Source organism: Atta colombica, unplaced genomic scaffold (assembly GCF_001594045.1).
Source record: "Atta colombica isolate Treedump-2 unplaced genomic scaffold, Acol1.0 scaffold88, whole genome shotgun sequence".
Classification (NCBI taxonomy): Eukaryota; Metazoa; Arthropoda; class Insecta; order Hymenoptera; family Formicidae; genus Atta; species Atta colombica.
This window is the reverse complement of record NW_017259581.1, coordinates 877,074-892,178: the sequence shown is the minus strand read 5'-3', so window position 1 is coordinate 892,178 and position 15,105 is coordinate 877,074. Positions and strand designations below refer to the sequence as shown.

Genomic DNA, 15,105 nt, shown 5'->3' with positions numbered 1-15,105 from the left:
ATATATATATACACACACATATACAATATGTATATATACATATATATGTGTGTGTGTATATATTATATATATATATATATCATTATAAAATATAATTTTTTCTCTTTATATGATATTTTTTGACATCAAATAACAATGACGATGTATAATTTTTTGTAACATGCATTTGTAATATTCGGTAAATAATGGAATATTTCGAAACGCAATTCGATGGTAATTTCGTGTCTTTATCACGTCCCACTTCGTGAATTTTATTCCGCAAAAATCAACGGAATGATATGTGCGAATTAATTTTCAAGAGAATATTGAATTACATACATGTATCACTACATGTGTATTACATATCGTGGACATTATAAATATCCTTATAATACATAACGAATATCGCAATAATATGGAAAATATTATCTAATCTTGACGCAGTCACAAGACAGATACATATAATTCGAGCCTCAGTTACTGTCGTGTCGGTTTAAGCGTTCATTAATAGAAATATTTCTGCAGTTTTCGTATTTCTTACATATTGTAAGATCAGTGGCACATTAAAAAATGTAAAGCAAATTAACATTTTTGACAATATTAAATAAAAATCGATCAAGAAATGTTTAATAGGAATAAGCGAAGAAGACCAAGATTAAACAAGTTTTGATGACTAATAATACTTTTGTGTAAATTTTATAATTTTTAGTTCAAGCAAATTGCGCGTCGATTTGTTTTGAAGCACAGTTCTAAATTGAAGTTGAAGTACATATATCACAAATTAAATTGATAAGTAATTTAATAATATGCTAATAATAATCTTTTCACTGTAAATAACTTGTTTGCTTAAATTGGAAATTGTAGATTTTTACAAAATATTATTAATGTATTATAATATTTTTATAATATTAATTTGATGATATTATCAGGCATTAAGATTCGCTTTGACCGAATATAACCTTTTTTGCTCATTTATCTTCAATATTTTTTATTTTGCTATTGCTTACGAGAGTTATTATCTCACTTTCTCGACTGTGATTGGTCGATTCGTTTATAATTTTCTATGTACCATGGCCTTAAGTAGAATCATGTGCGCGGATTTTAAAATCAGAAATATCAAATACATCGGAAGTGTTGTATCGAATTGTACTTTTATACTTTTTCATCTTGCTTTTACTTGTCGGAGACGAATTGTGCGTGCGAACTTATCGAGAATGTCCAATGCGTAATTATGAATATGTTCCGTTTCACGCATGATGCGCATGATGTATCATTTTATCTTTGTTGTTCATCGAAAATTAAGGAAGAATAAAATGATACGTCATGCGCATCATGTGGAACGGAACGCATCCTATGTCTGATTATAATTATACGACATTTCTCATTTACGTGTGCAAATTGTTGAATCACGTAACAGATATAGTGATAGTTATTTCCAAGAAAAACTTTCGCTCTTCAGAGTACATTTCAAATAACACATCTCATAAATAATTTTTGCATCGTTTGAATTAAAGTTAGTATTCGGTAATTCAACGCTTGAAATAATTCGGCAATTCAATGGTTGAAATATCTGCGGCAATTGTGATGCCAATGGTTTGAATTAATTTTGCTTTTGTGTCGATAGTAATAATTTGCATTGCGTAATTCGCTGCAGCATAAATATACATGGAGGTGAAATAAGCAATGTCTGGCTCTTTTCATCGTAGTTTATTACACAGGATTTAAAAAAAAAAAATTATAAAGGTGATATGTGTGTGCTTATTAATATTGAAAGTGCTAAATGAATCAGGCGGGCGAGTTAATTAATGAAATTCTGGGACAGAATTAATTGCGATCAAAAATTCGGAACGTCGATTGCGTCGAGTTATCGAATGCGCCGCGCCATCGAATCGTGTGAAGTTGTCGCCGCAGTCGATCGCGTCAGTCTTCAGTCTTCTTATTACGTCACTTCAGTTACTTGCGTTGTTGCTACGTAAAGATTTTTCAACGTCGTTCTTTTATGCGTAAAAGTTACATATATGCGTTGCGAATACGAGTTGCGAATACGAGTTAATACAAACAAGGTGTTAATACAAACGGCAGTGGAATATAATACAATATAGCGTCGAAATGTAATCTAATATAATGTTAAATAAAGGTTAAGTGGTGAATATCGGAACATATCGATTTGACAGCAAATACACACAGGAATACAAATGTCTTCAAATACGCCTCTTCTCATCTACATACCTTCTTACCTAAAGTCAGTAAACTATATAATAAAGTAAATCTCAATGATATATTCATTTTTTTTAGCATTTTGCGTCAAAATGACGGATAATGTCATTTCATTTACACATTAGATGCAGCTTAACCTGTGCAAAATTTCCTACACATTTTTCGTCGGACTAAATATTTAGCTTTTATAAAATTTATTTTTTCTTTCGGTGATTACATTATATGTAAAGTGAACTTCCACCTTCTGAATTGTACTTACATTACCTTCTGCACTTTTATGCACTAAAATCTCAACGACAAATAAATCCGTCTCTCATAGCAAAAAAATATTACAAAAACATCATGGGGACGTGCGAATGTCGCCTTTTACAGATGTAATATCACATCATGGTCATAGCAAAGTTATAGCGAAAGTCACAGGTGTGAATGTCGCTATGATATGATTATGAATCTGTGATAAAAATTGTACTCTTATTATGACACTGCTGTGATATGTACGAATTAAGACAATAATGTTACTGTGGCCTTTCGATAATTTTATAGACATCATTATAATTTATTTGTGAGTCTATTGTCATACATGTCACTATGAAGTTTTTTGCTATGAAGATATTAAAGTAAAAAATATATGTATAAATTAAACATATTTCTTCGTCCATATGTTGATTACAAAACTGATTACAAAAAGTAATTTATTTACATTTTCAATCTTATTTTCCCTTACAAACTACAAATATGTACGTTTGAAAGCTGCATTTTTGCGTTAAAATAGTGGGAATTTAAGTTTATCAATCTAGAGTGACTTTATTTCTCATCGTCTCAAACAGAGCATCAGTCTTGATAACGTTAAAATGACATAAAAATGAATCGTAATTGATTGAAATATGACTTTTAGAACAAAAGCAAATATTAAGATAAAATGTTAGTTGATTGTTTTGTCATTTATAGAAAACAATTAAAATTGTGTTGACATCTACATACACACTGTTACATTGATATATAATTGCCAGATTTTCTAAAAACGACACAACAATCGGCTAACACTTTATCATGTACTCTTGTTTTTATAAAAATTTTAAAGTCATGACTATATTCAGCAGAAAAAACAGCTTTGCAACTTGTTCTAAAATTCTTTAATCTTTCAGTAGATAAAAGAGTGCTCAGAACATTCGAAATAAATTTTATCTTTACAGTTATACTTTTGTAATATTTTTGGTATATTTTAAAATACATATAGAGTTAAATTTACATTTTTTATATCCTTATATAAAATAAAAGAATATAAAAATATATAATGAACTTTAAGACTTCTGGGCAATATTTTATATTTTCTTATTTTCTTATTTTATATTTTTTATTTTCTTAAAAATCTTGTTCTCTTTCCAGAACTATGCATGGAATTGTCATCTACTTAAAGATTAATATACTTGATCTTGCTAGTTTCTCATTGAATCTAATAAATATATAAATCATGATATAAAAAGAAAAGTGTAATGTTGTACATAATGGCAATAGCAATATTGTACATCCAATCAAATTTGGCTCCAACTCTTCACTCTCTTATTACATATCCACGGGATGTTATTTTTCTTTTTACATTATGGTATAAACAAATCATATTAAAGAATTTTACAACAGTTGCAAAGCTGCTTTTTCTGCTGAACGCAACCATTTTGATGTTATCATTATGACTTTTTGATTTGCTTACAATCTTATATAGCGTTTTTCATTCATAGAATTAGTGCACATTCGGTGCATTTTAAAACCGTACACAAATTAACGTAAAAATGTATTTAATAAAAATATAGAATCAAGTTAAACAGCGAAATCTTCAATGTATTTTATTGTGCTATTTGCTAAAATATATATTGGGCATTTTACTAATTAAGAGATCTCTTTTATATTTAAGTTAGAGTATAATGGCTTTAATGTGCACTAAGTACGTACCAGTTCTATTGAAAAATGTTAACAATTATCACAAGCACGTCCCGCTTCGTGAAAAGACTATACTTTGCGAGAATCGGTAACGCACGGGTTTGATACGAGAAATATCGAATTATCACATATATCATATATTCTTTTGTCAGACTGTTGTATATTACAATATAATGTATAACCCAACAGTCATGACGTCCGTCGGGCGCGGTTGTTGTTCGCACGAACATTTAACCTTTACCTTCGCGACACGTATATAATTTCCGGCTTACTTGTCGTCGGGCCAGTCGCACATATCTGAAATGTCTGTGCATTTTTGCATTTCTTATGTTTTTTACGCGACGTAAGTGGATTGTGAGAATTTCGAACTGGGGACTCTATCTCTCTCGAGAAATCATATCAGAAGTGTGGAATTGAGTGTCACATCATATACGAAAAGAACGATTTTATTGAGATACCTATCTAAAAATTTAGTTAGATATAGATCCGAAAATAATTTTGTTCAACCGTTAAAATAATTATGTTGGATTCTCAAGCGTGATGAGAGATGCTGAAAAAAGTTTTGATGTTAAACATTTTCTATGGTAACACACCGTGTTACTTAGATCAAAGGGGCAATGGCAACTCAATCTCTTGGGTTAAATAATATTTTATTAAATTTTTAACTTCCATGTGTCAAAATGTAAATCAATCCATTTCAATGGTTAGTTTCAAAATAAACAATGTCAAATAAACAATGTACAATGTAAATATTAATGTATGCACTTAGTAAATAATAACCTAAATTTGAGTCAAATTTAATACATTTTCTTGAGTTAAATTAGTTTAACGTTATTTAGTTTAACATTATTATTTTAGTTAAATTAATGATATTGAATGTGGCAACCTATAGAAATGTACAAGTAATTTAAATTAACTAAATAATTTGACTTTATGAATTTAATAGTACAGTTTGAATGTCCTGCATAATTATTTTGATGGTTCAATAAAATTATTTTCAGATGTATATTTTTTTAGATGCTTTAGCATAACCGTCCTTTTCGTGTATTTTCATGTTTCTCTCACAACTTTTATATCTGTCGCGGACGAATCGCATGTCCAAATATGTTGGGAATGCCGAACATTTAACTCTCCGTCTTTTTTTTGGATCTGTTTTAGCACAAGTAAAATTTCACTCTCAAATTTTTCAAAAATAAAAAAAGAAAGCAGAGTTCAGTTTTCCCTTGTGATATAATTCCCTTGTGAAATAATCGAGAAAGTTATTCAATATTTAATAATAAAGATGTTGAAAAATAATCCTAAACTTTTTCACATTGTTTTGAAAGTCTAGAATAGTAAAACAAATCTTCGGCTCTAAAAAAAAGCTCTAAAGTGCAGACGGAGAAAATAAAAAAGCGCGCGCGATTGCAGACAGAAGAATAATCATTCTTGTATTTAATCATGATATTTCGCATTCATATTGTTTACGTGTGTGAATTGTCGGATTGCATCGCATTTGTGTATTCGGTGTTTCCAAGGAAGATTTTCGCTTTTTAATGTCAAGTCCCACATACATCATATGGATCACCGAGAAATTTCTTCGACATCTAAGTTAAGGTTAGTCTTACGCGTTAATTAAAATATTAAATATAATAATTGAAAAAAATGTATTAATTTCAAGATATGAATATTAATAGAATAACGTTTTATTTTGCGAAACATATAACCAGTGAATATTTTTAAATTAACTTAACGTATGTAACGTGGAACATTTTGAAAAATGTTAGGTATTAAAAGATATTGCGAGTCTGTTTCACGTAAAAAGTTTGGAAGATCGTTGAAGCTTTCGTGTATAAATGCATGCATACACTCGCATAAAGCTCGCCGCACGTTTCACCATAGCAACTGAACGACTAAGCCGATTATAACAATCGATATGTCAAAAAAATCACATGTATGTTCTAGTTACACCGCGAATTGCAAATCGTTATCAATTCTATATTTATGGTGTTCGTTAAATCCCCGAACGATTTGCAAAATCTGAGATGCCAGAAATTCAATACACTTTAAACATAGATATGTATATTTAAAATAAAATAAAAAAAGGATTTCGTATATTTCTTCAAATATTTCATTTCTTAAATAACTTTCAGATTTATAAAAAATTAGTTTGCAAGGTGTTTTATAAATCGATAATTTTAATTCAATGAGACTTTTTGACTCAAGGATTTGTTTTTCCGTTTCCGCAGTATCGAAATTGAATGACGATGATAATTAATTGTTTATAAAATTTATCGGAATAAAACTTATTATATCAAATTTTCACATTTTATATTATTTTATATTGAGTTTAATTATATCAAATTTATGTAGTTACCGGAAGTTGTTCTTGTCTTCGTTAAGACAAAATTTGCACCAAATCAAATAATTCCGGCACGCCATGTATATTAAACGATAGTAATAATAACACATGCAAATGCAACAGGAATCCTGCGCGGTCCGTTGCGGGAATTCCTCGCCGCAAGAGGGTAAGGTTTGCGGGGATGGTTTCCGCTTGTTTAAGCTTGCCGGATTAATTTGGCCGTTGTCGATGGACCGATTCCTCTCGCCCTCTCTATCCTCCAATCCCCCTTTTTTTTCCATTCGCTCGCGAAGATGCGCACCGGGATTCGCGGCCTTGATTTATGCCGAGATCGACGCCGTTTATTATCAGCCATTCCTCCTTCCTCCCTCCCTTGCCGACTGCCCAAACTGTTCCCGGGGCTGCTGAATGTGTGCATGCGTGAAATTGGAAACGCAGACAAGCGTCCATGCAAATTTAACCCGTCCGTCTGTCCGCCATTCGACTCCCCGGCCGACAAAGAAGGAAGTTCGTATCTACTATCCCCTGCTTCCCCTCTTCATTCTTGCCAACCCTTGTCCTATCCAGCAGCCTATGTCGACGGGTTCTCGGGGGAGGAGAGAAAGCCTTATACAGGAAGGCCAATGTGCGATATTTTGAGAAATATTGGGTATACTTAGCAAATGAAAATGTTGAGTAGTACAATACAACAGAGACGTACATGCATTAAATGCCTCGTATATTAAAATGTGAAATATTTATTGGAATAAATGAACTGAATAAATTATTAAACGTTTTATTTTATATATTTTATATTTATTTATATTTATTTATCACAGAGATATTTATTTTGTAAATACCTGTAAAGTAAATATTACGAATCGAATGAATAAATTGCTAAACTTTATATTATTTCTTTTGTACACGTTAATATTTATTCTACACGTTTATTACCATTTGTTTTAATTTAATAGTTAAGAATTTCAAAGAATCCTTGGATATTTTTTCAAATCACTTTTTTCATGAATTTAAAGATGATTTTCCGCTAGTAAAAATATTGAAAGAAATGATAATAATAAATATTATTTCTTTTTATTTTTAACTCTTTTAACTCTTTATAATAAGATCTCTAAAATACTTTTTAAAAAAATCATATTAAAATAACATTTATTTGACATTAATTAAATAGTTTGATTTTGTCACTTTTCCTAACGTTTGCCAAAAGTCCCTTTTTCAAAAAATTAAATTCTAATTTGAAACTAAAGATTTCTTTATATTTTCATTCATGAAAAATTGATTTTAATCTACGAATATGTATCAAAGAATCTGTAACAAAAAAAATATTTAACTGTTTTGGCCCATATCCTGTGTTTCTTTCACTTTTGTTTTTTTTTTCTATTATACACAGCCGAAAATCAATCTTGTACGGCACATGACAGATGAGTAATATACAGGAATCACTAAAGTACAATATCCTACAGTTACGGAGCAGAACAATGGGTTATATAGTTGGCCACTGTCAACTGCTAAATACGGCAAAATCATGTAACGGACGCAAATCTTGTCCTCAATAATAGATCTCAATTAATTTAACAATATAATCGTTTGTATAATCCCAAATCGCTCATGTAGTAGTTTACTCGTAGTCATGGAAATTTAACAAAAATTATAGTTTATGTTTAATAAATTACATTATATTTAATTTATAAATTCGAAATTTAAATTCCTCTTCAAATTTTCATTATTGCTCGTTGATTATTCATTAATTAATTAAAAAATTCGTTATAAAAATTTATTTTCGTGGAATAAACAAATTTTTTTTTTCATAATGTATCAGTTTGTATATCTCGACATTGAAAAAGTTAATATGAATTTTTTCAACTTTAGAAGAAATAAAAATGAGATCATTACAGTATTAAATCTTCTAAATAATATCTATTATCTTTATAATTTTTCAATATTTAGGTAATGAATAAACAATTATGATTTTTAATGATTTTGATAACAAATATCGGCTTGATTATTGGAAAATATATTTGTTACAACGGTTACTCTTGCTAATCCTAACTAATCTCATTGTGTAAAGCCGCATAAATTATTATTCCAGGTGAGTGTTTTTAGTAAACATGGAAATTTGGTTGTAGTGCAGGTAATTTTCATAATTTTTAAATGTTGAATAAACAGTTAATACCTTTTAATGATGCCGTAATAATGATTATTAACTTTATTATCGGGAAATTATATATTACCACAATTATCGCGCCATAGATCCTAAATAAATAATCTTATTGTAATAAAGCTGTGGAGTATTATTCCAGATGAATGCCTTTAGTAAACAGGGCAGTTTGGTTTGCTTGGTAGGTACATAGTGTTCTCTAGATTCAATTAAGTTGTGATTAATTCACCAACAAAAGCGATACGGATTGTATCTAATTTAATCCTTTTATACTTTGATCTTTATAACAAGTTTTGTTATTATTACAAGCAACGGTAGCATATCAAGTAAATTGTTTCTTCTTTTATCTCGTTATTTCGAGCTGCATTATGTACCAAATTTAATATCAATTTGTACAGATTAAGGTTGAACACCTTTGTGTTAATAATAATTCAGTCGTATATAGAAAATTATATTAATTGCTTTATTGTTATTATTATTATTTATTATTTGTATTATTTACACTACGTACATTTTTCATTTATATTTTTTATTCGATAGAATCGACGGAAATAATTGCGTTATATAATGGCATATAGTACTAGCATATTTTCCACTAATTAAATGCAGCAATACAAAATTTTTAAAAATAATAATTACTTTTAGTCAATATGATTAGTACAAAAGATTTAGATTATTTTATTAATAACTGAAGTAATAAGAGAGAATTGCAGTTATTTAATTATTAAATCATATTTATTTATACGCGAAATTTTTCACTATTTTAATATTTAAATGATTTTAAGATTTATCATCTTTTTTTTATTAAAAATAAGGAGTTTTTGCAATACCATGTATCCAGATGCAATATACATTAAAGTCACGTTATTTGGACATGATACTGCAAAAACTCCCTCATAATACTCGTATCTCTATTACTGTTATTTGCCGTATGTTTGTCCGGATTAATTTGTAAGTGATTAGGATTTTCAGATGTTGCGTTTAATCGCTCTTGCTGTGTCGAACATTCGATACTAATTAATTAGCCACTGTCACTTACCATTAGTGCGTTCGTCATTTACAAATCTATCTCACCCTACCACCCAATCCCATGTTTCAAATTAGTTTCATGAGTGAACGAATTTTTAATCAAATCAGCAGATTAATTTTAGACGATATTCAGGAATAGTTATTTTATCTATTTCATCTCGTGGAGTAGTTAAAATAAAGTAGTTAAAATAAACAAAATAAAATTAAAATAAAGTTCTTTATACAATGTCTTTCTAAAAAACTATTGCTTTTATTTTATGAAACTTGATTTGAAAATAATGTTGTGAATAAGATTACGTTTTAATGAATATAAAGAAGAGAATGTTGAAATGTATATATATATAATGTATTTGTGATTCTGCACAAAAGTAAATCGACTTGAATAAACTTGCCAATGCGCCTTAATACGCGAATAAAATGCTGATGCATCAGAAGTCGCAGCCACAGGTGCCTAAATGACGTGTAAAAGCTTCCTCTTCCACTGCATTCCTTTCTGTTCTCTTTTCTCTCTCTCTCTCTCTCTCTCTCTCTCTCTCTCTCTCTCTCTCTCTCTCTCTCTCCTCCCCTTCTTCTTCTTCTTCTTCTTCTATTCTCTTCACCTCCTCTTCCTCTATTTCCTACACAGATATTAAAATCAATACGGTATGCGTTTGACTGGTACACCGTATGCACCGCCATTACCGCATGCACCGGCCGCGTATGTACGACCCACCCCCACCTACGTTTGCCCCCACAATCATCCCACGCCATCCTCCCAGTAATCCTTCTCCTCTACCTCCTCTGCGGATGCACGCGAGAACTGCAGCTGCAGCTGTAGCGTCTTGCAACCGACATGGCTGAGGGGATGAGTCGAGGTGCGAACTGTTAAGGGAGAGATGAAGGGCTTGAGGAATTTGACGTTGAGTTAAGGGTAGCTTTAGAAAATGACGAAGGGCTTGACATAATAAATGATCTAATCGGTGTAATCTCGAGTGCTGTTTCAAATTTTAAATACAAATTAAAGTATTTTGTATTTTTTAAATATTTAAATTTATTTAGATTGCTCGTAAACTGTTTGTGGCTTTGAATAAATTAAACCTTTGAACTGTTTGATTCTGAGAGACTTTAATGCATAATTTCAGACATAAATAATTAAATGAAAAAATTAAAATTAAACTTGGACTTTTCATACTTTTTATAAAACAATTTTGTAAGAATTTGAAGACATTAATGTATATAAATATTAATTTAATATATTTGGTTTTAGTCATAAAATTGAATTTTATTTTGCACAGAATTATTTTTAAAATATTAAAGTCTTGAAGTTTTAAATTTTCAGATAAAATTTTTATTATATTATATTATACTTACATATGTATACAATACACATATGGGTGTGTGTGTGTGTGTATGTACACGCACACACGCACGCACACACACACACACGCACGCACGCACGCACGCACGCACGCACGCACGCACGCACGCACGCACGCACGCACGCACGCGCACACATACACACACACACACAGAGTTTTGTTTTTTAAGCATTGTAAAGTATCATAAATTGCATTATTAAATCTCAGAGATTTTAGATGCTTAAATTACTCAAGTCCTCTGAATCATAGAGTTCTTAGATACATAATAAGTCTAGGTGTATTAAGGAGGGTATAAAGATGGGACATAATTTCATACCAAGTTAATCAGACGCTCAAGAAGACCCTCGGGGAGACACGCAATGTCAAGGAAGGCTGATGAGGAGAGAGGGATGAAATCGCAACCCACGACATCAAATACTGGCCAAGACATGCCAATGTCATGTAACAGCTGCTGCTAATCGCCTGTTTAACCAAGCTAATTAGGAGATTAATTATTCAATTGTGACATTAATTATATTTTGTATAATGTCATACATTTTACAAGCACATGTTTTTATATAAATAATATACCATATATTAATAATAATAATATACCAAGACATTCTTAAGGAGAAGAATTTGAAAAAAACTGACAAGGCACAAAAAACTTCATATTGATTATATTTCAAATTTATATATTTTTTATAACAAGTAAACTTTCTCGCCACAGATTGATTAGATTTTAAGCGACTATGTCATTGATTAATTGCGATTCTTTTCCTAGATCAGATAAAGCTTATGAAAGAGTTAGGAATTTTATCTATCATAATTAATTATATGAGAATTTTATATAATTTTTTACAAGTCATGTATTATATCCTTGCATTATTTTTTTTAATACAACTATTTTTTATAATACAACTATCATTATATTCTCTTCACACATATTCTCTCTCTCTCTCTCTCTCTCTCTCTCTCTCACACATTTTTTATTTATTATTAAATAAAATCTTTATGAAATGTTTTTTTACTATATTCAAAAATTCAAAATAATTCTTCTAAAAATTATAAATAATAATAGCAAAATTTTTATAGAATTGACATAATAGAAAAAAATGGACGGCTAATGATCTGGATACTATAGCAGAAAAGGTTTAGGATATCGTATAAGTTCATGATGCAGCTCGCTCGCGTTGCGCATTTCGCTGACACCTCGTAAAACTGTAAACACGGTGCCGGCATTGGTTTTATCGCGCATTCGGACGGGATTCACGAGCCGCCATTTAGTCGGAATATTATTTCGTCAGGCCGCCAACCGGGGTGAGCGGACGAGTTTAAATTACTCGCGCGATCGTACGGTGCAATTAACGGAGAGGATTTATGTCGAAGTGAGTACTTCGAGGCGAAACGTTTTACGGTTGTTAACACAAAGAATTTGGCGAAGATTAAACGACGTAACATTTAAATGAGAGAAGTAACTTTTTTTTATAGACTGGGACTATTGCTGATTTTAATTTCCTGCGCTTTTTGAAATAAGTAGAACATATGCAACAGAATACGCCAAAAAAGTCTAATTTTTCTTATAAAAAGAAGCATAAATATCGCTTTAAACAATTTTAATGATTCTGAAAATATACTTCAATAATTTATATCGTCATTTATTTTCGCTATTTATTTAATATTGATACTTAATAGATTTGATACTATGAAACTAAAACGTGGAATTATTTCAGAAATAGAAAAACGTATGAAACACGATATTTTTCTGGAAGAATTTTTATTTTAATCGAAATACAATATCTAAATTACATTACGAGAAAAATGTTTGATTGAATTAATTGGAATTCTGGGATGGAAAATGAACGATTCAGAATTCTAGTTAAATCTACTAGATTTCTGATTATATTTATTAGAATTCTAGTAGATTTAATCAGAAAATTCTAAATATTGACTATTTCAACTGATTTAACCAGAAATTTAGCAAATTTAGCCAGAATTCTGGATCGTTCATTTTCCACCAGAATCCCAATTAATTCAATCAAACATTTTTCTGTCTATTTATTATATTGATGATTCAATGTTATATTACATCACCTGTATTTTTCATTTTTCAGCATCGAGGTGGGGATCGATCTCGAGACTGAGTGCGTGGATCGTGCATGTCCGAAGTCGGCGATTCACAAGTAAGTTTTAACACAAATCGCAATATATAGATATATTTCTGTCTGTTTTCCACTGAGTAATAATTGCGCGTACAACTGCAACTTGCAATTAATCACGGCACGATCGCATAATCTAATACAGAAATTGCACGTGCGACGTATCGCGGTAATATACCGGCAATTGATTGCACGAAATAGAACACGCTCTAATTCGCACGATTGTACATGCTAAGTTCGGTGTAAATTTAAACTCGTCAATGCGCAGCCAATTATAATTATTTGAACACTCATAATCACTTCGACTTACAATGAAATATTATCCTGCATCAAATGTACTTTAAGCATAGCAATAAAGGAATTGTATAAATTCTAATAAGTGAATACATAATTGTTGATAACAGATTTTTTTCTTCAATACGTTGGCATTAGTTTAAACAACATTTAAACTTTTAGTTTGCTTAACATTGCATTGGAAAGTTAATCATTCAATTTAGTCACGATATAAAAATATCTGTCTTTTCCTTTCCATCGCGATTTTTCTTTTGCGTACATAATGAAACGTCAATCGAGAATCTAGCGTTAGTATAAAATGCGAGAGTGAGCGGACGAGGAAAGAATGGGATATAGTTTTGCGCCGGTACCTTGTTAACTCGTGATTGCTGCTCGTCAATTTTAATTACATGCTTTTAACGATGATAGGATCTCAGAACGTTTCCTTGTGGAAAACTTCTATAGAAATGCAGTATCATACAATATCATACAAATTATTTCAGAATTTGTGATTTCGCTGAATTTATATAGAATTGACCATCATGTCAAACAGTTAATTAGTCTCGAGAAAAATGATAATAGATTAAAATTGCTAATTGAACAACACAATTGTAAATAATTGATGTTGCAATTATAAATACTTTTGAGATTGCAATATGATTATGAAATTACTCGACAATTTATTAAACGTAAATTTGTATAATCATTGAGTTTTCAGAATTTGTTTATCACAAATTATAAAGTTCATCAAATATACGGATGTGGCGGTGCCGATAGGAATATTAAAAGACTGCTTAAACGTGAAATAAATGAATATGTATATGCAGAGAATGTTTGGCAAAAAGTTGATATATATATATATATATTTTTAAAATAAATTAAAAGTCGATTTTTACTGAAAATATCAAGAGACATTATAAAAATAAATTCTGAATTATAAACTTCTGTGAAAAGATCGATTCTTTCGCAAATTAATGTGTTTTAGGAATCAAAGTGAGTAACAAAAAGTTATTTGTTATTTGAAACAATATTTATTTTGCGGAATTTCCACTTCAAATTTTCATTGTTAAAACGTTAAGTGTTACAAATTTAAGAAATTGTGGAAAATAATTTTTCTCTTTTTTATCAAGGCAAAAATGATTCTTAATATATATTCTTTCGATCAAAATTCTGAGACATTCTTTATCAACTACTTTCAGTTTTTTAACAACATTTCGACATTTGTCAATCTTTTGGCGAATAATCGATTTCGGCATAATCATTCCAAATTGTCGTACGTGAGACTTGATATTGCGCTTCCGGAGCTATTCTCTCTTCTTGTACCTTTTCCGGTCCACTCAGTGTACAGCGATTTGTCGCAGTCAAATGCAATTGTCCCCCCTTTTCTTCGATAATTGCAAAATCGACTGAAACTTCGTAAAGCAGAATGATGAAGGTTATACTCGGGAAAAATTGGATATTTCTTCGGTTATTTAACCGTAATTCCGCGAAATTCAATTTCCAAAAATACCTCAAATTTTTTGAAAAATCACGTTCCATTATGTAATGTTTTCAAATATAGTAATATATTATATATAGTTTGTATTATAGTTTGTACGATTTTTAATTATACATATTAAGATCTATTTTTTATTCCTGCATTAGATTACATTATATAGAACTTTCTCGCTTTCGTCAAAT

The 15,105-nt window shown here is 30.2% G+C and overlaps 1 protein-coding gene across 4 annotated transcripts in view; it reads left to right on the top strand.

Moving 5' to 3' along the window:
* Positions 1 to 15,105, top strand: part of LOC108693084 (uncharacterized RNA-binding protein C3H8.09c-like) — a 213,225-nt gene that overhangs the window by 36,932 nt on the left and 161,188 nt on the right. The window contains exons 1-2 of one of the 4 annotated variants that reach the window (XM_018201774.1): positions 2,143 to 2,221; positions 13,108 to 13,176. The exons of 1 other annotated variant lie outside the window; for it this stretch is intronic. In XM_018201774.1, coding sequence (XP_018057263.1) covers positions 13,153 to 13,176 — 24 coding nt within the window. In that variant the 5' untranslated portion in view covers positions 2,143 to 2,221; positions 13,108 to 13,152. Of the gene's footprint in view, positions 1 to 2,142; positions 2,222 to 5,667; positions 5,728 to 13,107; positions 13,177 to 15,105 lie in introns of those variants that run through there. 2 more of the 4 variants (XM_018201775.1, XM_018201773.1) reach the window with 2 other exon arrangements.